Raw genomic sequence first — 22926 nt, 5'->3', positions numbered from 1 at the left:
ATATAAAGTGATGTGAACACTTCTCTGTACCAAGTTGGCTAGTCCTATCCCCAAAAAGATTTGGCTGCTGCAGCACATGGAACATGACTCCTGGCCAAAGGAGGGAAATCCTGAATTCCATAAATGTACATGCTTCAAAGCTAAGATGAAAACTGGAAGCACATTAGAAAGGTCATACTAAGCCAATGTCCCCCGTAGGTAGCTGCAAATAGCTAGCCCAAAAGGAACTACTGAGGCTGGACCAGGCCCTACATTTTATTTCTCAAATACCTTGAACTTCTCTGCTGGAAAGCAGACCTTTTTGCCTTAAGGATCTAGACCTGCTGTCTCCTCTTGGAGGTAAAATGGCTGTGTTTTGAAAGAAGCAAAACAATAACCTCTTTTATACAAAAGGCTAGTGGTAAAAGCATTGTCAGATGTAGGTCTGTCTTTATCTGAGGTCACTGAAACCCTATTGCAGAGAACTACTCTCTTACCCACTGAGGTGGTGGTGGGGGACAAGGGGTTGGGAGTGCTGTGAGGTAGACCCCATGCTTGAGTTGTATTTATGTTCCTGCAAAAGAAAAAAATCATGATTCATTTGACTAATGAAGAATGCAAATATGAACATGATTCTGTAATCTGGTGGTTAGACACTTCCATTTGATGGGGGATACTTGCTTCACAGACTAGTTTTCACCTTTAAAGGTCTAGAATTTCCCTTAAGTCTTTCAGAAATAAAAACCCAGCAACATCCACGGCTTTGGGAAGAACATTTTATTGCTAAGCATATCTTTAAACAAAATGCAAATAAGAAAAGAAAAATAATTAAAAAGGAAGAAGAAAAAGAAAGAGGAAAAAAAGCAGTAACATCACAATAACTTAAATAAAAGTTCTTAAGGTTGTCCATAAAGCAACAGGGATATGGTAGAAGCCCACATACAGAAATGCACATGTTCCCAAAAACTGTCCAATAGAAACTTACACAAAAAAAAGGAAAATGTAAATCTTTTTCCCTTAACTTAAAAAGGAAAGCAAAAATGAAAGAAAGAAACAAAGCAGGAAATCATTTCACAAGACTCCAAGACTCCAAGAACAGCAATCTTTTACAGACATCAAGATATAATCAACTTTATATAGTTTCGGCCAGTTAAGTCATCTAAAATCGTGCTTTCATACCTTTTTAAAACCTGTCTTTTTTTAAAATTTTTAGTATAAAAAATAAAAAAGGAAAAAAAAAGCTCAACCTCGCACGCACACGCACCACACACACACACACATACACGCACTGAAAATATTTGTTAACATGAATGCAGCTTCTCTAAGTGTTTGAGAAGCCTGGGGTTTTTTTTTCAATTTAAGTTCCCATGTGTGTGTGTGTATTTGATGACACTTCTTCAAAGTCAAATATTCATGCGACTTATAAACACCAGCAAGAGTAGATTTCTAAACCTAAACAGCTGATTAGTTTTCATCTGTATACAGAAAAATGGTACATTTCTGATAATCCAGAATTCTCAATCCATCTTGTTATTGGTTGTTTTCCTCTCTGTCTCTCTGTATCTCTCTTCCTCATTTGGTTTTTTGCACATTGTAGACATGGCCGTTAAACCACCTGGCTATTGTTCTGTACAGTAAGATAATCCTTTTCATAATAACTGGGAAAATGTAGAAAGCAAACAACCAAATTAAATAAGTTAAATAAAAAGAGAAGACATTCCCAATTTAACCATAAAACAGTATCTACACCATCAGGGTATCCATACAGAAATTATACTAGCAAAAAAAATAGCAGTAAAATATGTAAACAAAATTTCAAATTATTTTTTTTTTTTTGACACAGGTAACTGTGACAAAGCTAAAACACACACTCTCTTCACATTTTAAGGTTTGCTTTCATTGTCTGTTTCATTTTACTTTGTTCTTCAAGAACATTCTCATTGTATTTTAAGACCATAACAGAACTTCTGTTCCAGTCATCCCATCAAACATACCATGATAAATATATCTGTGTGTATATATATATAATATTATTAATTTCCTTTTTATTTATTATTTTTGTGTGTCACAGCAGCTTTATTTATTTTCTTTTATATAAAAGAGAAGGAAATGGGAGAATAGAGCAAATGGAAAGACAGAGATGATCTGAAATGTCAAGCTACAAAATTAAAATATTACATATGAGAAACACTTTTTTTTTTTTTGGTCAAAAAAACTTACGTATTTTGCGTTCTTTTACAAGTGTGTAGCTTTTTTGACATTTATGGGTCTTGTCACAAGTTGAACTCCAGTGGTGTCTTTCTGATCTCTTTATTAAACTGATTATTTTTTTTTTTGCATGCATTGCAATCAGTCACAGAACTAGAACCCATGGACGGCTCTTTTATTTTTGCATGGTATATTCAGCTCAGAATGGCTAATAATTTTTCAAGCATTCTTTTCTGAATTTTCAAATCCCTTTAACAATTGTATATCTGTCCTAATACATAACAAATGATATTCTCAAATAAAGCCAATGACTGATCAGAACAGACCCAAACCCATCTATTCTTCAGTTCAATTGCAAATACTGGAGCCAGATCCAAGGGAACCAGCTTTCCATTACGATTTTCTTCAGCACCACCCATCAGACACTTCCACTGTGTTGTTAGCAAGCAACTTACTGCAGGACGACAGATTCTAGAGACAACACAACCAGATATGCAGAGTAAACACCATGGGTAGCTTTTGAGTTCATATATGGCAATAGTCTCTCCTTATTTATTATGGATTTTTATTATTTTTTTTTTTTTCTGAGATTTCTTCTCAACTCATGTCTGGGTTCACCCCCCACACCATTCCTCTCCACCCTTCCCTCCCAAACCCAAAAGTAACAAAAAAAAACAAACCACAAACAAAAATCAACCCAAGAAACCAAACCAAACCAAAAAGCCAACAATCTCCAAAATCATTTATTCCCCTCCTCCAATCTCGAAAAAGTATATGTGTGCTGGACGTGGCCAGATCAGTTTGTTCAATTATTGTTGTTTAATAATCTTTGCATTTTTGTTTTCTTTTTCCTTCTTTTTTTTTTTTTTTTTTTTTTTAAATAATAAGTAAACTGAAAAATTATCGATACAGTCAGGGATCACGAACATTGTTAAAGACTCACTTGGAGATATGAAACAAGTAAGCCATGAAGTCTTCTACCTTTGCAGAAAGTTCAGCGGAGGAGGAGATTTGGAGACGTCCAAGTTCACTAACAGGGCAGAGCTGTGCGTGCCATCTCCAGAACGCCAAGTGTGCTTTATAATACATTAGGGCAGAGTTTGCTGACTCCAAGTGATGACTGAGACATTAACAGTCACTGCTGAATTTTTGTTTTTTCCTAATACTTTTTCCCACAAACGGTATCTCCCAATCTTGTTTGCTGCAACGTTTCTGGTATTTCAGTTAAATCTCATTAAGTATTTATATATTTATATATAAATAATTATTCTTTTTTACACATAATACTCTTTGTCCTTGTTTTTCTGTTTCTTGTGGCCGCTCTTTGAGCTCTGCTGCTTCTCCTTCACGAGTGTGCCGTTGCTCTGGGCTGAGTTGCTGATGTAGTTCCGTGTCTCGTCCACCTGATAGGACCCCTCGTCCCTGTTCCTGTACTTGTACATGGCATACAGGAGGATGAGGATGCAGAGGGCGGCAGCAGCCACAATGCCGACGACCATCCCCGTTGTGCTGCTCGACTCTCGGACCACCTCTGAGGCCCCCGGAACCCGTCTGATTCCTGGCTCCGTGGGGTTTGCTGTGGGCACATTACGGAACATGGGGGAAGTGATTAGCGGGCTCTTCAGCTTTGTGCTGTCTAGCTCATAGGCAGTGGGCAACGGAAGCAAGACTATGTCAGGCTGGGGTTTGAGCTCACGGTTATTCATTTTGCCGGCTGGCAATTTGGGCACCATCCCAGTCGAGGACGAAGCTGTGGAGCGGATCAGCTCAGGGGACAAAGACGTGGTAGTAGTCCTACCAGTTTCGGAGACTTTGTTAGGTCTAAAGTCCTTGGATTCCCACTTGGGTGCGTGTGCTTTGTAGCCACCTTCGAAGATTGAAGTGGAAAGACTCTTATCTGTTACCAAGGAGAAGGTGGTGTAAAAATCTTCATCATCAGTAGGGGGTAGGTTAGAGTCAAAGGTTTCCCCTGAGCCATACCCAGATATCACCAAGCCATCATCATCACAACCATCGCTGCCTTGGTCCGACAAGCAAGGTAACCCCGCCTCAGAGGTCATGGACAGGGAATCTTTGGTGGTCTCAATAATGGTGAGGAGGGGGCGAAAGGTAGGGGGAAGTGTAATGAAAGGTGCACGAGTAGCAATAGGAGGGATATCTAAAGGGTCTTCTACAAGTAGAGGGATAACTAATTCACCTCCTGGCATGGAAAAGAGAAAAAAAAGAAAATTAGTACATTTTAATGACACATTTTCAATTCACTTAACAAGGGCGGTAGAGGATTTGGGCATTATGAAAAAGCGTCGGGGATCAGATTTCTCCCTCTAACTACACTAACAATGTAATTTCTTGGGGGTGCCTTTCATTCTTCCCTTCCACCCTCCTTTGACATTGGTTAACTGCATGTTTCATTTCTATCCTCTTCTAGCCTGTGTTAGGCACATACTGTGAAACACTGAATATTTTGGGACCCGAAGCTTTCTGGTTTTGAAGATACTCTCAAGTGACTCTGTGAACATCAATTTTTGGTAGTGATGTTTCTTAAGCATTTGGTTACAAGACTGTTTAAATTGATCATTTTGACTTACATAGAACAATGTTCTCCTAGATGGATTTTACCACTCATCTTGTTAGTTTTTCCTCCTCTGAGTCTTTTCATTTAAGTATTTCACTTGTATTTCTTCTCTACCATCCAAATCTGCTTGCCTTCCATAGCAGTTTCTAAGGCCTTTCTCTATGGCCTTTCCCATTCATCTTTTTTTTTCACTTGTCGCCTGGTTTTTAAATTGTGGAAAAGTTCATGAAAGTAAGGGATAGAATAAGAACCAAGTACTTACAGGGTTCCATGAAGGTACAGAGCTCTACTCAATGCTTGTTCATAAATTTTTAATCTTTCTTCACCATTCTGCTTGACACTAGGGATATTCCTTTCTTTGCATTTTTTGGGGCTACTCATGCTTTACCATCCTGATCTTCAGTTCTTCTTGAAATTCTTGATTGAAAATTAAGATAGAATGTATTGTGATTGATGATATACGTGAATAAGGGCTCTAATAACTCAAATAAGTGCTTGAGCCCAGCACTGCACTGCAGAAGTGGAGGTTGTAGGGAGGTGGGTGTTGGTCTCTTCTCCCAGGTAACAAGCAACAGGACAAGAGGAAATGGTCTCCAGTTGTGCCAGGGGAAGTTTAGATTTGATATTAGGAAAAATTTATTCACTGAAAGGGTTGTCAGGCACTAGAACAGACTGCCCAGAAAAATGGTGGAGTCACCATATATGGAGATAGTTAAAAGATACGTAGATGTGGTGCTTAGGGACATGGTTTAGTGGTGAACTTGGCAGCGTGCTATACATTAACAGTTGGACTTGATGATTGTAAAGGTCTTTTCCAACTAAAACAAGTCAATGATTATATGATTTACATCTACTGCTGTTTCTTGATATGCAGATAACTGATCGGTGCTACTTTGTCCTAGCATAATTACCTGCCTACAGAAGATTAAAAATGAGGTGGGCTTCTGGTTTACTCTTGAAGTAGAACAATGAAGCTATAGCTACAACTATTTGTACTTTAGCACAGTATAAGCTGCAACTGAGACAAGAAGAATCAGTGCATCCTTGCCAAGATTTGGTTTCTGAGCAGCAATATTTTTACTTTTAGGGTTAGGTCTTATTTTGTCTATATATTGTAACATGATTGTACTTATGTTTTTGAGCATATGTATCATTAACATTGTTTACTCTGATCTGGAGGCAAAATTAATTTTTTAAATTAACTCAGATTGTACAGTTTTCTGCTGATATCAGCTCACCAACCTATTTTTAGGGTGAGCCATATTGCTTTTGAAAATTTGTGTATAAATTTTCCCTTGGGTAATTTTTCTTTGGCTAGCCACTTAAGCTAGCTGCTTTAAATATGAACTGAAGCTTTCATCGGACTCCATCAGTAGTTGTCAAGATCTGTTGGAAGGGGTGCAATGCAGTAGGAAATATTTCTAATGCTGGGAAATTTTTATTTATACTCAACATTGTTTAGGGAAAGATATGCAAAAGGAATTTTGTCTTCTAATTAAATGATTCTAGCTTTTGCTTATGTATTAATAACTATTAATGAACTGTTTTGCATTTTTACAATGCTAAACAGCATCAGGGTTAAAATTCTGCTGTCCCCTATCTGCACCATATATTATATGCACGTGTTTCCCATTCAATACTGCCAGTAATGTCCATGCAAGTTCTACAAAGAATATGGTCTAAAATCATAATATCCTCTAAATATACTTGGAGAGCAATATATTTGAACAAATTACATACTAAAGATAGCAATAGAGTGAAAAAGGTACTTAACAATTTGATTAAGTCTGTATAGCTGAAGTAGCAACATGGCTTATTCTTATCCTTAATAAGAAACTAAGTGGTGACAAAGTTTAATCTATTGAAGCAGTCAGATTTATCTCAGATGTACTAGGGTAGGAATTAGGCCAAAATAATAAATGTGGTTCTTGCATGCAAAGTTAGTTTTAAGCTAAGATGCAAAGGGCCAATTTAAATGTTTAGTTTCCTGAGCTTCCTCAGCATGCTCATGCCACTTCAGTTACTGGATACAGGAAGAAGAAAAAAGTACCACATGTAAAATAATGCAAATCTCTTCAAAATACATGCATTAAAAACATTACAGAAAAAGCAGAAGGTGTTGACTGCCAAATGACTACACAGCAATTTGTGCTTGTACATCTGAGCTGTATTCTCTGCTACGTAGAAACTGGAGCATGTAATATGATTTATATATGCCCAGAAGCCCTATCCATAGCTAGAGTAGGGCATCTATAATCTATGCTAGCAGGTGATTCTAAGATACACTTGAAGTGTGCCTCAGAGGGAAGGACCATCTGTGAGTCTGATTTAAAAATGAACAAAAATAATAGCATTTAAATACGCATTACGTCAAATTGCATAATTCAAGAACTTAAGTTCCAGAAAGTTAGGGATAGGCAGTGGTCCTTTAAAGGTGTTCTGTTGGTTTTTTTTTTTAAGATCAGTGTAGTGCTGTTAAAATATAGTATTAATCTGTGATTTTCATTCGCCATCTGTGACACTCAATTAGAAAAAATCAGTTTGGCAGCTTTTAATTGCTCATCTAGAGCTTTAAAATTCCTTTGTTCTTACTATGTGCTATTCTGGTACACAGCACCAGTAGGCAGTTGATCTGCCACCCATTGGGGCAATATTTTGGGCAGTTTTATTCCAAAGATAAATTCTTTTTGTCCTATTAGGAATCAGTAATACTTATTTCATATGAAGACCTTTTTTTTGGCCCCAGTAACCTTTGCCTTAAAACAATTTATAAAGTTTTTGTCACTCTGAAGGACTTAACCCAATGATCTAGACTACTGAAACTATAAAATAGTCATGGTCTTCCTGAAATGTTAAGAAAAGTTGATAGAGTTGCTATTGGTAAGTGGGGTTTCATGTAAGTGATGAAGATTGGAGCTGTTTTATTCCAGCAGGTCTGTTGGATGGAAGACAATAGAACAGAATCAGGAATGAGTTTTACAAAGTTTTTATCTCACAATATATGTAAGAAGAGAAATAACTTTTGTATCAGGAAGGCTGGATTTATGCAATTATTTAATTTCATCTCTACCTTTATTCCAAAATGTCAAACGATCCATAATGTTTGCCTGTATACTAAAGAAATTAAGAGACTGCTCTAGGTCCTTCATTAGGAATCCCTTCTCCATCAAGGAGTTTGTTATATTTAGTTAAGACAACATACTTTTGGGGAGTAGCAGGGAAATGGCTGTGAGGGTGGTAATGATGCTTTGAATTTTTGATTGATTTGCCTGTAATGGAAGAAGCTGTGAGTCTGAAAAAAAAGCTATGTGGTAGAAAGTAACTCAGAAAAAGCACTCCGTATCAAATCTGGCTTCTGTTTTATGGGTATGTTAGGCATCTATGCAAAACTCACAGCAAGCTAGAGACTGTAGGTCTAATAGAATGCAAGCAAAATGAATACTTCTTGGGGTATGTGATTTATAGAGGAGTTAAAACACCTTTTAAAATGGTGTGATAAAAATGCCACTCAGTCTAAAAGAAATGTGTTATTCCAGGATAACAGAGAATGTAAATTCTGAAAGGCTCTGAGGAAAGTGTGAGAAACTTGATCATCAACACCTATGGAGGGGAGTAAGTGTAAACTTCCATATCATACCTACAAACAACTCTGTTACTGGTACTACATTTCTACTTCAGGCACAAGGGGGAGTCTGATGACAGGCAGATAAGTGGGCTTGTAGGGGGAAGTATCTTTTACAAAATGACAACTGAGGTAGCAGGAAGCTGCCCAGAGACAGTGGTCTTTTGATGGAGAAGTGGTGCCTTTTGCCTCAAGTTGGTTTAAAGGTAAGCTCTGAAAGATTTAAAAGACAAAGTGCCACTCAGTCGTAAAGAACATGTTACACAGGAGTTGTGTCCTGAAAGGCTTACTGTGGTAGGCAAATGTTTCAGAGATCTGAATCTCTAGAAAAAGCTAAAGAGAAGCCTTTGAAAATCTTACATGACACTTTGGAAGAGAAATTTATTTGTTACAGGTTTTATGTTTTTATTTTCTACCTGAAGTGCCTAACATTTTTCAATCACAAAATTAATGCTATGCAGCCTTGAATAAAACTTGCACTTTTAATTTCCAAATTGTTCTCTGCTTAAAACAAAATGGCAAAGCTGCCACCCAGTTTAGACCATGGTTTCAAAAGCAATATTCATATGAGTCTTAAATTCTTTTTGTGGATAATATGGACTGTTTCCTGGTAGTGAGAGGTTTCTTTCCCCCTTTTTCTTGGGTGTTAAGCACCAGTTAAGAGAGTTCACTGGTATACTGTGAGTTCAGAATTCCTTTAGCAATACAAAGATTTCCCAAGGATTTTCCATATTTGTTTTTTCCTACTCTGTGCTTTCTCTCTCAAGCAAGGAATGGATGTTTCCCAAACAGAAATACAGTTTTTAAAAGCTTCTGTTGACAAGCATGAAATAATTAAACAAAAGGAAAACAGATTAAATGCTTTCCTCTGCAGTGATATAGATGCAAAATTAGTTTGCCCATCAACAGTATAGATGCAAAAAAATCACTGAACAGGAAACTGCAAGGACCACTGAGAGAACTGGGATCTGCGATGTTGGAAACCTTAGATTGAGCAGCCCAGTGCTCTGGCCTTCAAATTTCACAAAGCAAACAGTGTGCATATATTCCTTAAAAGTTAGCCTTTATATCTAGCTCACATACTATTTTCACGGAGTTGTGCTTTTTGTTATACTACCAAGATCATTTGGGATATAAAAGGTTTACTTTAGCCTTGGAGCTGCCTTGCTTTTTGCTTTATGAGCGTATTTATAGATATATAATTCATACCTCTGGGGCTGATCTCCAGTAAGAGTCCTCTGCCATTGGAAAAGACAGAGCGTTAAAAATTTAATAGAAGCCTTAAGAACTGTGAGGATGTTGTGGGCGAGTCATGAATGCAGAGGGCATAAAAAAAATAAAAGAAAAAAAGAGGAAAAACAACTGAAAATTGTAGCAGCTGCTGGCTTGAATCTTCAGAGCCACAACTACTTCACTGGAGTCTCAGGCATCAAACTGATATAGGACAAAAGGCACACAAAAATGAAGTCTGAATTATTAATCTTCTCCCAGTGATGATAAAAAAGCTTATGGACACAACATCGTTGTCTCCCCCCCCCCCCCTTTTTTTTCTTTTCCCCCCAGTTGTGGTTGAAGAGCTTATAAATGCCATCCAAAAAGGCTGCACAACTCATCAATTTCTGCAGGTACTTGAAACTCTGCATCCCAAGTCTGTAATTTGCATTTTATTCTCATGCTGTTCCTCTGAAGTTTGATTCCTCTTTCAGTATTAAATACTTGCCACAGAAAATAATTCCTTACCTTTTTTTCCCTTTGTATCAACACATCAATTCCTTATTAAATGACTGAGTTAATGAATTTCAGTCTAATGGTGTTTTAGTTAATTCTCCTTTGAGTCCACCAGGGATATTATTCAGAACATAGTCCCTGATTCACAGGAAACATGATGCTAGCAGAAAACATAGTAGATGAACATTCTCAGTATTTTCTACTCATTGCAGTCTGATTTAATTGTAATTGACACTCAGTAATAAAGAGAAAAGCACCAATTTCACAATGGAATACTGCAACTTTTAACCTAAAATATCTCTTTTTCCTTTCAGAGAACATATAATCCTCAAAGTGATTTGATAAAACTGTACTTCTTCTGCCGGAGTTGGTTGAAAAGCTTTCCTAAGCTGCCCAAACTATATTAGAAGACAGCATTATTGCAGTGCTTCTTATTACACGGTTCATGAGCAACAGGTATAGAGTTTGAGAGGTCATTAATTCCATGCTAATGGTGGGCTGTGTTTCATTGTTGTAAATTTTTTGTCACCTTTACACAAACAGTTTCAGTGAAACAATTAATGCTTTCCAGAGAGGACTGGGCATTGTGACTCCAGGCAAAAAAAACAACAACAAAAAAAAACCAAGGTGCTTTAGTGCCCAGACACTGAGCTGCTCTGAAATAATTGAAACATGCCCTCTTCCATCTCCCATCAATATTTGGAGGTGCTGATCTCTTCAACATGGTATCCAGCGATAGAATTCATAGGAATGGTCCAGAGCTGCACCAGGCGGCGTTCAGACTGGACATTAGGAAGCATTTGTTTAATAAGAGGGTGGTCAAACACTTGACCAGGCTTTCTAGAGAAATTGTCACTCTTCTAAGGCTTTCAGTGTTTAAGAGGCATTTGCACAATGCCCTTATAAATATGCTTTTATCTTTTGGTCAGCCCTAAAGTGGTCAGGCGGTTGGACTAGTTCATCTTTGTACAGCCTTTCCAACTGAAAAAATATTCTATTCTATTCTGTTTCAAAATCTTATGATTAACTGGTGACAACTTCCTACTCAGCATAATTTTTTCTTCTGTTTTCAGAATCAGTTGTTCAAGGGACTTAGTCAAAGCTAAAATACCTACTAAGCACAGCATTGCTATGCAGGAATGCTGAAAATGTGTGTTTCTAAGGAAGTACAGCTTTTTTCTTACGTTTACTGAAAACTCACTGTTTTTTAAGGAAATTAATCCAAACCTCTTTTGAACAAGGAAATTTTAGTTCAGGACATGACTTTTAGCAGGAAAGTATCTGCCAAATGTACCATTTCTGAATTCTGATAGTAGTCATAATATGATGGATGCATTTATCTGGTAAGAGTACACTTGAGAGTATCATTTAGACTGGACATCAGGCAGCTAATCGGCAATGAAGAAAATTTATAGAAATAAAACCCTTTATGGGAATAAATTAGGAATGATGTAGTGCTGCAGTTAGAAGACCCTAAGAGCTACCAAAATACTGAAGACGTCTCACTGTTTTTACCTGACATGAAGGTTACACCACCAGGCTATATACAATCTAAGTAGCATGAAAGAAAGTAGCAGTACTGGTGATTAATCCTGGGAAAGGGGAAAGACAGCTATAGACAGGGACCAATAAAAAACAGGACCAAACTACCACGGGTTCCTTCACCCCCTCGTATGCCCGATACAATCTGGTAATCAACAATATACAAAGAGCACATAACATAAAGGCAAATACAAACTGAATAAAAAGGAAATAAACGAACTTATACATTTTTCCTAAAACAAATACCAGAAAATAAATTTGCAACAGTAACAAGATCAGAAAAAGAAAAAACATAACAAGTCATTCACTTTATCGGAAAAAAAAATAAAATTAAAACCTACGAGAACTTAAAAAAATATGAAAATAATAAAAAAAATCTTTTAAAAAAAGTCACCAAAAAATATAAAAATATTTAGAAAGCATACCACATTGATTTCATAACAGTCAACTTACATCAACAAATTGCCCGCATGTTTTTTGGCATGAAAGGAAAAATTTACAAAAGAAAGTTGTGTAAGAATGCTCCTGGACAAGTAGCATTGCCACATTCTTGTAACTTGCTTTTTTTCGTTGTTTCTTAAAAACTTTTTTAGCAAAACGTGTATTACTTCTTTTTTAATATAATTGTTTTACAACAAAGGGCGATACAGGGAGGCAACAACACATACATCCACACCACATAACATGAAAAGAAAAAAATCTTGCACCTTAACAAATTCAAACTTTTTTTTTCTGCTGTTTTTTTGTTGTAATTTTTTAATCTTTTGTAAAGTTGTTAGCATATTACATTTGAAAAATTCTGTACATTTTGTAGAATTGACTTTTACTTGTTTGCATATCTACATATATAACGTTTTCTGAAAAGCAAAGTTTGTTGCTTTTTTGCCTGTTTGGTCAATTTGATATATATTTTTTTAAACATTTTCTTTTTTTCTATAATTTTTTGTGTGTTTTAAGGAATGGATGACTGCACATAAAATTTTAACAATGCTAAAGAAAGGGGTGGTGGAGGGGAATATATGGGAAGAAAAAATGCCTAGGGTGGATGGAGTGGGAGTGTAAAAATCTATGAGTGTACTACACAGGAGATGAAGATGATGGGAGTGAATGTGTAAGTCAGTTGCCATGTCCATGTAAGGGCGGTACGGAGTGATCTAGCAGCATTAGAGCTTCTGGCTGTAAGGAAGGGATGGGCAATATACAAAAACAAATGAGCATATTCATGCCCATCAACAAAAAGAAAGAACAGAACTCTAACATTGACAATCTCACAAACCCTAAGCTGCAACTTCTTCAACATGCAAGTTACAAAAAATTAATAATTATAGTATTAATATTTACATTTCCATTAAAGGTTCTCAAATTATGAAAACAGTTTAAACTTGTCCCTACTAAAAGTAGCAGTAAAAATACATAAACTAATAATAATAATAATAATAATAATAATAATAATAATAATAATAATAATAATAATAATAATAATAGCCAGAGAGTAAAACAAAAAAACAAGGAAGCTAGTTTTATGCACTGGAAGTAGAACAACTTCATCTGTAGCTACCCACAGCCTCTTTCTTCTCAGAATAATCTTTTCTGAATTCCATCGAATTTAATTCAGAATTCTCAATAATTTGAGACAATCATTTCTTGAGCACATCAAGCCACTGTTTCAAATGTAATGACCATGCTAGAACACCCCTTTCCCACTCTCAAATTAGATTGCTTTTGTATTCAGATTCTCTGAAGAATCTCAAAAATACCGCTGTGGGATTCTGCCAGTGAAGTAGTTCCTTATTTAAAGAGGGAAATAGAGGGGAAAATTGCAGAAAACAATTCATAACTCTTTTGTTTTGTTTGTTTGTTTTTCATTATTAGATTGGAACAAACCGAATCTAAGATAGAAATTCAACCATTGAAAAGAAATACATCAAAAGATAACTATGAAGAGATATACTAAAAAAAAAAGCAAAAATGAAAAAGAGCACTTTGTTCCCAGGAAGAGGGGAGATAAGAACAATTGTGGGGTTTTAAAATTTTATTTTTAAAGAAAAAAGTATTCCACACACTTTCAAACGAACCAGATGCACACACTGAAAGGAACAGACAAAGCAGTCCAGGGACACTTTCATCATTTGGATTTTTTTTTTTTTCTTAAGAATTGGATTTTATTCCCTTCCCTCCCCCTCCCATTTAAATTCATTTTCTGTTGTTGGCCAAAACCCCCACCACCCTCCAGTGTTGCTTTTTTTTTTAATAGATCTTTTTTTTTTTTTAATCACTTATTTTAAAATAAACATGGAGAGGAAAAGAAAAAAAAAAGATGTGCAGTCTGGATGTACGTCATAAATAGACATAGATAAAGATAGAAGAAATTGGCTGAGATCGACAAATGGGTTATAAAATAGCTTAATTTTACTGTAGGATGTTAATAATAATGCATGCTTAAAGTAAGTTGCATTTAGGGAAAGTAGAAAAACAGAAGAGCAAGCAAGGAGTTGGGGAAGTGGGTGGGCAGAGGGAGAGGGTGGGGTGGGCAGAGGGAGAGGGTGGGGTGGGCAGAGGTGTACCATCCATGCCTCTCCAGAAAGGGCAAAGCACATTCCATTGGGTTCTCTGCATTTCTGGGGGAGGTCAGAAGGGGAAAGGGGTGAGGAGAAATCATAAGTTATGCTAGGATGCACTTTTCACCCTGAATATGACCTTGTATTTAGATGGAACACTCAGCCGTTACTCTGGCCCTAACACTCCAGGGCATTCACAAAATCAGTGGCATTTATTTTTCTGCTTAGTCAGGCTGAGCTTATTCCTGAAATTGCTGATCAGCTAGAGCAAGAGTTGAAGGAATACTTCTTACAAATACAGTCTGCTAAGCTGGAAAAGGCCATGGCTGTAGCGAATATTTATTTGAAATGGTGAGCAGTTCTTCAGATGTGCTGTCTGTCCATGTTTACTGCTGAGGGCCCACCAGTTAGCAGTATTTGCCATATGATTTTGCACAGGCAAACCTGCCGCTGGTAGCATTAAGACTGAGAGTAGTTTCTCCAAGCTACAAAAGGATTTAAAGTTCAAGCAGATATTGCTAATCAGTTCCATCTGAGTCTTTACTAAAACTGGATGCCAAATGCTATATGTCCTAGAGGGGTCCTTGGCTTCCTCTGAATTCCCTAGGCTACACATAGGATGCCCGTATTTTTCTTGTATAAAGATCATAATCCTGACATCAGAGTCCTTCTACGAAGGAACTCAGGACCCCAGCAAAACAAACTGTTCTGTCTGATGTTTTAGGAGAGGGCAAATATGATATATAAAGTATTGGATCCTCTCCATGATTAACCTCTCGAAGAGATCAGAAAAGCAGTCTACAAGTACTGTGTTTACATTAGCTCTCCATGAGGAATGCCGGCAAGATCTTTTAACAGCCCATCATAAAGGTCATACTACCACCAATCAGTGGAAGTGGCTGGCTATCTTGACCTTGAATTTCTGGGAAGAATTGGGCCCTGTCGATGCGGCTGAGGGTACTTTTGTATAAACGTGATAATGAACAAGTAGGATGGTTTTGATACTTACTAATATGAGGAACAGTAGCACCTCTAAAGCCACTGAGAGATCAATATTAGTTCTGGGGAACGTTAAATAGGCATAAAACTAACAAAAATTAAATAGCCCAGATAAGTTTAATGCATTACTGAAAAGCGTCCAGTTGTAAGAGGACTTCTATGAAAAAACTCTTAACTCCTACTTCAGAAGTGATGAGTTTTTGCTCAGTGCACAACCGGCATAGCGTATCTGTAGCTGGAATGTACTGTGCCTTTGCTGAAGACTGCACTGGACCTATCTCCTACATCCCTTTGGAAAACACATTAGTAAGGGAAGAGCTCCAGCCAAAGAAGACGAAACCTGGTCAGGGTGATCTCAGGGACAGAACATGCAGATTACAGGAAGCAAAACTTTGGTCTACATAGGAAATTTTGGGGATTCATTTGTGGATCAGAAAAGATTGACTAGGAATAGGAAAAAAAAAATAAAAATAACAGAAGGGAGGCATTCACAGACCTCAGTGGAGATTTTTATTTGGTCAAGTTTCAAGGCTAGTGTCCCTGGACACCACTCCCTACCAGGATTATGAGTTTCTGGTTTAATTGTACTTAGGGAGTTTCACAAAGAGGCATTTAAGCTTTGAATTTTAATCAGTATTTGTCATGACTTGCAGCTGGATTTTCAGAGTAGTGAAATATCCCCCTTCAGCACATTAGAATTGAATGCTGTCTCTTTGATGCAAAACAGACTGTAAGGCATGGGTCTGGCTGCCAACTGTGCAGTCTATGTAAGGCCACTCCAGCAAATACTTCTGCCCTGTTTGATGATAAATGCCTAACTCATTGCAGGAGGGTCTGGAAAAGCCTTTTACTGCCTGAAAGATCAGAAGATCTGAAGAACCACAACTGGAGCCAGAGACACTTACAGAGATGACAAGATCTTGTAAAGGAAATCTTGATGGTAGGCTAACAAGAGGATTTGAAGGGTGCTAAGCATTTTTTTTTTGGTCAATACAGGGATGCTTGAACAGAAGCAGAGTTCTTTGGAAAATCTGGGTTCAGTAATTTCTGCTGAGGCTAGGAAAATGTTTTCCAGTCTTCCAAAAAATCGAGCTGTTAATAGTCAAAACTAAATGTCCTAATTTGAAAATTGGATCCTAAATGTTTCCACATGAAGCTACACAGACAATATTTTATTACTTAACATTTAGCAAATTATTCCCTAGAAAAACAAAGATTTAAAAGTATAAGCATTGCAGCCTTTTTTATTTTCAAAAACCTAAAGCAGAACAAAGGACTGGGAATAGAGGCATCTGTATTATCAAGGCTTACAAGTTTCTTGTTTGAAGTAGTGAACCAAGACAGCCAACTTTTTCAAATGAAAAAATCAACATTTTAACAAGGAGCCATTTATACAAAAAGCCCCTTGTTCAGCAGCTTTAATTATAAAGCTGTATTTTCTCATTATTTTTGTTTTCAATTTGAATTTAAAAATGCTTCTGCTGAAAGTAATGCATATTAGAGAGCAAGATGATAGATAGTAAATTAGAATCTAGGGGTGTATTACTGTCCCCATGTTCATGCTAATCTCTGGAACTTTGTTTTCTACCACTCTACTGCTTGGGCTCCATCAAGCTGACAGTTTTTCTCTCCCCGTCACACTGAACCCCACATTGTTTGAGTTCTGTGCACTGCAAGACAACTCTATCATTACGTCTCACTGTTAACCAGTCATATGGGCTGCTTCTTCTGAACTAGTTCTTCTGAACAGCTATACTGTTGATGTACTTGAATTATCTAGGTTTCCCTGCTGGCATCCCTCCATATTCAGGTTATTTTTCTTCTTGTATTTTTATGTGCCATAATTGCAAAACAAGGATTTATTTATTTATTTGCACTTTTACCTAATTAGAATGGGACTCAAGGTGTTAAAAGGGACATGCATTTCATCACTGAATAATCTGGGCTCCTAAACTGCTGTTACTTTTTAAAGTTTACTTTATATATCAGGCAGCACCTTTCACAGTTGTTTAAAGCTATATGCGTTGGGCAAGGATACTGACATATGCTTCTAAGCAGCTAACTATCAAAATATCAGTGAAAATAAACAAATGGAGAATTTCCAGTGAAATAGAAAGTGGTCATTTTTTTCTGTAAAAAATTTACCTACAAAATAGAGAAAAAGGTACTGTTAGCTATGCATCCGCTTTTAGCTTCAAGATGTGTCAGCAGAAGTTTCTCTCCTCTGGCTAAAATATTGTGGTAGCAGAAATATACATTAAATAGATAAGGGGGGGAAAAAAAAAAAGCTCTACAAAATTCTCCACTTCAGGCATATGTCTGTACACCAAGGAAGAGAAGAATCATCTCAATTTCCATTGATTTCACCATAAAATAAATACATACACAAACACACCCTAAAAACTGGTTACACAAACTATATAGCTGTTTAAAAGTTAGTGAATTTCTGTCTTCCTAATAAAAATACTAGAAATGCTAGACCATCAACAAACCTTTCAACAAGTTATAGATGCAGCATGGTTTCTCTGATTGTCCACAATTCAGGCATATGGGAAAAATGGCAGAAAATAAGCTGAAGAGGGGAGAGACTGTTGATAAATTTGCAAAAAAGAGAAGGCAGGTGGAGGATTCTGGCAGGAATCTGGGAAACTTGGTATTCCTAGACAGTCCTTCCTGCTTGTCGTAGCTCCTAATAAAAACTGTTCATTTTTGCATGATTTTAACCTTTCTCAGACTAGCATGCTTCAGACATCCAGCCAAATGAATACTTAGTTGACCACAAATAACAAATAGCTTATAGATTAATAGGAGTAAAATACTAATTTTCAAGGTAACCCCTCATCCCTACCCCGAATTCAGAAAAAATCTGTTCCTGTGATTCCCATCAGTTATACACCGTAATTTAAACCATAAGAGTCTTTGATTAGTTGCTTCACTACAAAACACACAGACATATGAAGAGCCTAAGAAGACAAATTAGTTATATCACTTCCCTTGCACCAGCTGTTTGTTCTGGCAAAAAGATCTCTCATTCTAAGCCTATGGGCACATCTGACGCTCAGAAATAAAAAAAGCTCAGCTATACTAAGAATGCCTACATGTGCATCACTGACAAGGTCCCACATGCCACTCTGTTTGGTTTTGTGTTTAAGGGTCAATTAATGGTGCTTCTTTATAGCAATGAGGTAGAAAACTATCAAATATGAAAGTATACTTCCAGCTATCAGAACTAAGGAAATCATTGGGATAAACAGCCATGATTCTCTGAAGCAAAGTATTTTTTGAGGTGTTTGCTAGAAGCTTATTATGTTTTCACATTCCTCCAAAACAAAGAGCATTTTGATGCTTTCGGTGCTAAACAGCCCATCCAATATCACTGGCCTGAAAGCATTCTTCCCATGCATCTCTACTCAACTGTCTCTTTCTCCTCGGGGAAATACCTGATATGTTTTTAGAAAGACTGAAGAATGACATTTGCAGTCAGCCTAGCTAAAGTTTTTTATGTAAAGTTAAACTTATTTAATCCTTAAAATCATTCACATGGGAACAAGTCTTTCTGAATCCTGAGGGATTTTGCAACCACAAATGAGATTGTCATGCTGATAAACACAGCAGAGAACTCCCTCCAATGACTTGAGTGGGAGCCGGAATGGTTTACTGTCTTTGTTCTAAACCTATGCAGCAAATGCTTCCTGCATATTTATGGTATACCAAAATGTACATAAGTTTTTGCTTATCTGCAAACACAGATCAGCAAAGGTATTTCAGTGTCTACTGTGTTCTTCAGTGTATACAGCTATGAAGCAGCCAGGTAAAAAAATACATGTCATCAGTTTGTCTGAATGCTATTGAATACTCCATGACTACCAAAGTCTTTCTTGGTAGTTGTATCCCAAAAAGCCTTGTACAGTCATACAATTTAATATTACTTTTTCAGAATCAACACAAGAAACACATCAAGGCAACTCTCAAATATGCTGTCTGAGGGATCACTAGGCACCTCTGTATATGAAATTTATGTCTTAGAAAACTTACTGGGGATAATTACATGAGAAAAGTGCAGAACTGAGGAAATGCTTAGACTCAGGACTGACTTGAATGTACAAACCATAAAAGACACATGAAATGTGTCTCTACATAAGGAGGGTATTCCATACTGAGATACTTGATGGAAATAGTACCTGCTTGCTTTGTATGCAAATACTCTGTTAGGTGCAGCTAAATCATAATCACATGAAGATCTGGATACTTCATGAATATTGTTTTGTACCTAACCTTGCTCTAGACTCCACAACTCCTTTGTGGGAGTTGTGCAGCCAAGGTAACTGATGCATAACAGTTATTCCTGTGATCTCCTCCATTCATATGTAATTACTCATACATATATTTTCCTATTGGATTATTTAAGAAGAATTCAATTCTAGTGAATCTGAGAAGCAGACAGTACCCATTTCCAGTACAGTATTTTTAATCACTTGGATGCTAGGCCACATTTGCCATTTCTGCTGAAAGATCCTACAAAGTAATTTAATTAATCTCTCAGCTATCATAAGTACATTACATTCTCAAAGTCTGTAGCTAGTTCAGCTGCAAGTGACTCAGTAGACAGAGCTTCCTCCCTTGATTTGTTAGAAGAGGATTCAATGCACAGTAGCTTTACTGTTTGTCTTGACAAGATGGCAAAGTAGTGATGCTAGTTCTGCCCTCAATAACTGCTCTTCTTTTAGTATTTCCTCCTCTTTTTACAGACATAAATCAGTGCTGGGAAGAACCTGTATTTGCAGCTTGTATCCAGAGATAGCTGCTGTGTTTTTTATCTTCTGCTCCAAATAAAACAGTGCAAAACCAGTCAAAGAAAATATTGTTCCACTTCTTGGATGGCTGAATAATCTAGGATCATCCCAGACATTACTTATCTCTGGAAGACATTCAAGATCTAAAGCGTTTCACTATATAAGTCTTTGATGAAGCAGCTGCATCTTATTATTGAGGATACATGGGAAACAGTACTACTAGAGACAATGGGGCAGAATCTGGTTGGAGGTGTGTGACCAGTGGAGTCCCTCAGGGGTCGGTACTGGGACCGGTGTTGTTCAACATCTTCATCAACGACCTGGATGAGGGTATAGAATGTACCCTCAGCAAGTTTGCTGATGACACTAAGCTGGGAGGAGTGGCTGACACACCAGAAGGCTGTGCTGCCATTCAGAGGGACTTAGACAGGCTGGAGAGTTGGGCGGGGAGAAACATGATGAAGTTCAACAAGGGGAAGTGTAGAGTTCTGCATTTGGGGAAGAAAAACACCATGCACCAGTACAGGTTGGGGGCTGACCTGCTGGAGAGCAGTGTAGGAGAAAGGGACCTGGGGGTCCTGGTAGACAGGAGGATGACCATGAGCCAGCAATGTGCCCTTGTGGCCAAGAAGGCCAACGGCATCCTGGGGTGCATTAGAAAGGGTGTGGTTAGTAGGTCAAGGGAGGTTCTCCTACCTCTTTATTCTGCATTGGTGAGGCTGCATCTGGAGTATTGTGTCCAGTTCTGGGCCCCTCAGTTCAAGAAGGACAGGGAACTGCTGGAAAGAGTCCAGCGCAGAGCTACAAAGATGATTAAGGGAGTAGAACATCTCCCTTATGAGGAGAGGCTGAGGGAGCTGGGTCTCTTTAGCTTGGAGAAAAGGAGACTGAGGGGTGACCTCATTAATGTTTACAAATACGTAAAGGGTGAGTGTCAGGGAGATGGAGTTAGGCTTTTCTCAGTGATGACCAGTGATAGGACAAGGGGTAATGGGTGGAAATTGGAGCATAGGAGGTTCAAGGTGAATATGCGAAAAAATTTTTTTACTGTGAGAGTGACAGAGCACTGGAACAGGCTGCCCAGGGAGGTTGTGGAGTCTCCTTCACTGGAGTCATTCAAAACCCACCTGGATGCGTTCTTGTGTGATGTGCTCTAGGTGACCCTGCTCTAGCAGGGGGGGTTGGACTAGATGATCTTTGAGGTCCCTTCCAACCCCTAAGATTCTATGATTCTATGATTCTATGATTTAACAAGGACCTTTAATAGTGTACATACACAGTGGACTAAGGATATTAGTTTGACAAGCTTTAAAAGAAAGCAGGTGTTAATGAATGAGGACAAGTTGGATTATACAGACATGATGATGAAGTCTAACTGAAACCAAGACACAATTTCCTTGGAAGCTATATCAAGCCAATTATTGCAATAACTGAGAAAAAACAGCATGCCCGTTCAGCATGTCAGTCCTTGGTAAAATGTATGGTGAGGAGCATTTACAGTGTTCTGTTTGGGAAAAAGCTTACTTCAGAAGGCTTTGAACAAGATCCATTTACCTATGCCTTCACATCTAAACTTATTTCTTTCATTAATCAACACTAATGAAAAGGGCACAATAAGTATCTGTATGTTCTCTTTATTGAGTCTGAGCAATTTTACATCTATTCCTAGGGTAATTAGGGTGTAGGAGTTAGGAATTGAAGTGACCTATTTAAACTCAAGTAGAAGAACTACGATAAATCGGGGGACTCATAAGCACATCTTCCAAATTACGGTTCATCCAGCAGTATAGTCCTGCTCATAATATTACTCTTTTTTATGTTTTGAATGGTAAAGTATGTTCCTTCTGCTGTGGATTAACTTGGAATAATGTTATTTTCATATCAAAACTGGGATAAACAAACAAGCAAAAAAGGTAGTTCCCATAGCAGAAGCTGAATCTTAGTGCAAAATGCTACTGGGGAATTAACTAGGCTGGACAAGCCCCTGAAGAATACAAAGAAAAATACCTCAGTACCAGCCGCTGCAGTTAAAATTAGATAGGAGCTAATAGAAGTTTTTGATCTGTAATTTTCCTCAAACTACAAATAGTCTTTGGGACTCCTGAATTGAGAGAAAGCCTTTCAGTCTTCTTCTCAGGCAAAAAAATGAGTAAAAACATTCCTCAGAATTCGTTCAAGGGTTGCCTCACAGTCATGCTGAAAAGGCTAGACCAAGTTCCCCATCAGGAAAATGAGCTGAAGCTGGGTGAGCTAAGGATTAATTAATACTTGGTTACCTGTAGAGGAAGAATGTTACGTAAGAGACAGTTCCTGATGAGGTCACAACCAAGTAGACTGCAGATAGGTTCTACAAAATTGCCACTGGGAAGAGGTAGAAAGTCCTAGGTAGAAATCCTTATATTGAGTAAACATAAATAAATACAGCTACAACTCTTCCTCTGAAAGTGAAAAGACAGAATGCCGCCCTTTTGAGCAGTATGTTGTGTGTTGTTCTTCTGCATCAGTTCAGAGGATGTTAGATGCTCTTTCCTTTTGATTGTACTAATGTTTAAATGCACCAGAATCCTCTTGAGACCTCAAGCAGAGGTGTTTAGAGACAGAATGGCAATGACTATTAATCTGTGCTTTGAAGGCAATTCTCCTACTAGGCAGCACTTGTAACTGCATCAGAAATACAACAGAGTCAACTAATGTATGAACTATCTAGCTCTGAAGCACTGCAGGGGAGCTCTTTGTATAAGAGCTTTCAACATGTGAGCTAGTTCTGTCTATCATTTGGAATAGACAAGAGGGGACAGTGATGAGATTCAGGCATTTTGGGATGGATTTTTGGCAGGACTTCATGTTTGTTTGTTTGTTTGTTTTTATGGCAAGTTTAATACTAGCCGGGAAGTGCAGAAGCAAAAAGAGAGGAGGCTGTTT

At 37.6% G+C, this 22926-nt stretch overlaps 1 protein-coding gene across 22 annotated transcripts in view; it reads right to left on the bottom strand.

Moving 5' to 3' along the window:
• Nucleotides 1–741: 741 nt before the first annotated feature.
• NRXN3 (neurexin 3) overlaps nucleotides 742–22926 on the bottom strand; it is a 1010752-nt gene continuing 988567 nt past the window's right edge. For 11 of the 22 annotated variants that reach the window (XM_051620864.1, XM_051620870.1, XM_051620867.1 and 8 more), the window contains one exon: nucleotides 742–4387. In XM_051620864.1, the coding sequence (XP_051476824.1) occupies nucleotides 3462–4387 (926 nt within the window). In that variant the 3' untranslated portion in view covers nucleotides 742–3461. Of the gene's footprint in view, nucleotides 4388–7528; nucleotides 7698–9650; nucleotides 9819–12398; nucleotides 12831–22926 lie in introns of those variants that run through there. The other 11 variants (XM_051620872.1, XM_051620885.1, XM_051620883.1 and 8 more) reach the window with 7 other exon arrangements.

The sequence above is a fragment of the Apus apus genome, chromosome 5 (genome assembly GCF_020740795.1).
Source record: "Apus apus isolate bApuApu2 chromosome 5, bApuApu2.pri.cur, whole genome shotgun sequence".
NCBI classification, from domain to species: domain Eukaryota; kingdom Metazoa; phylum Chordata; class Aves; order Apodiformes; family Apodidae; genus Apus; species Apus apus.
This window is presented reverse-complemented; position numbering and strand designations above follow the sequence as displayed.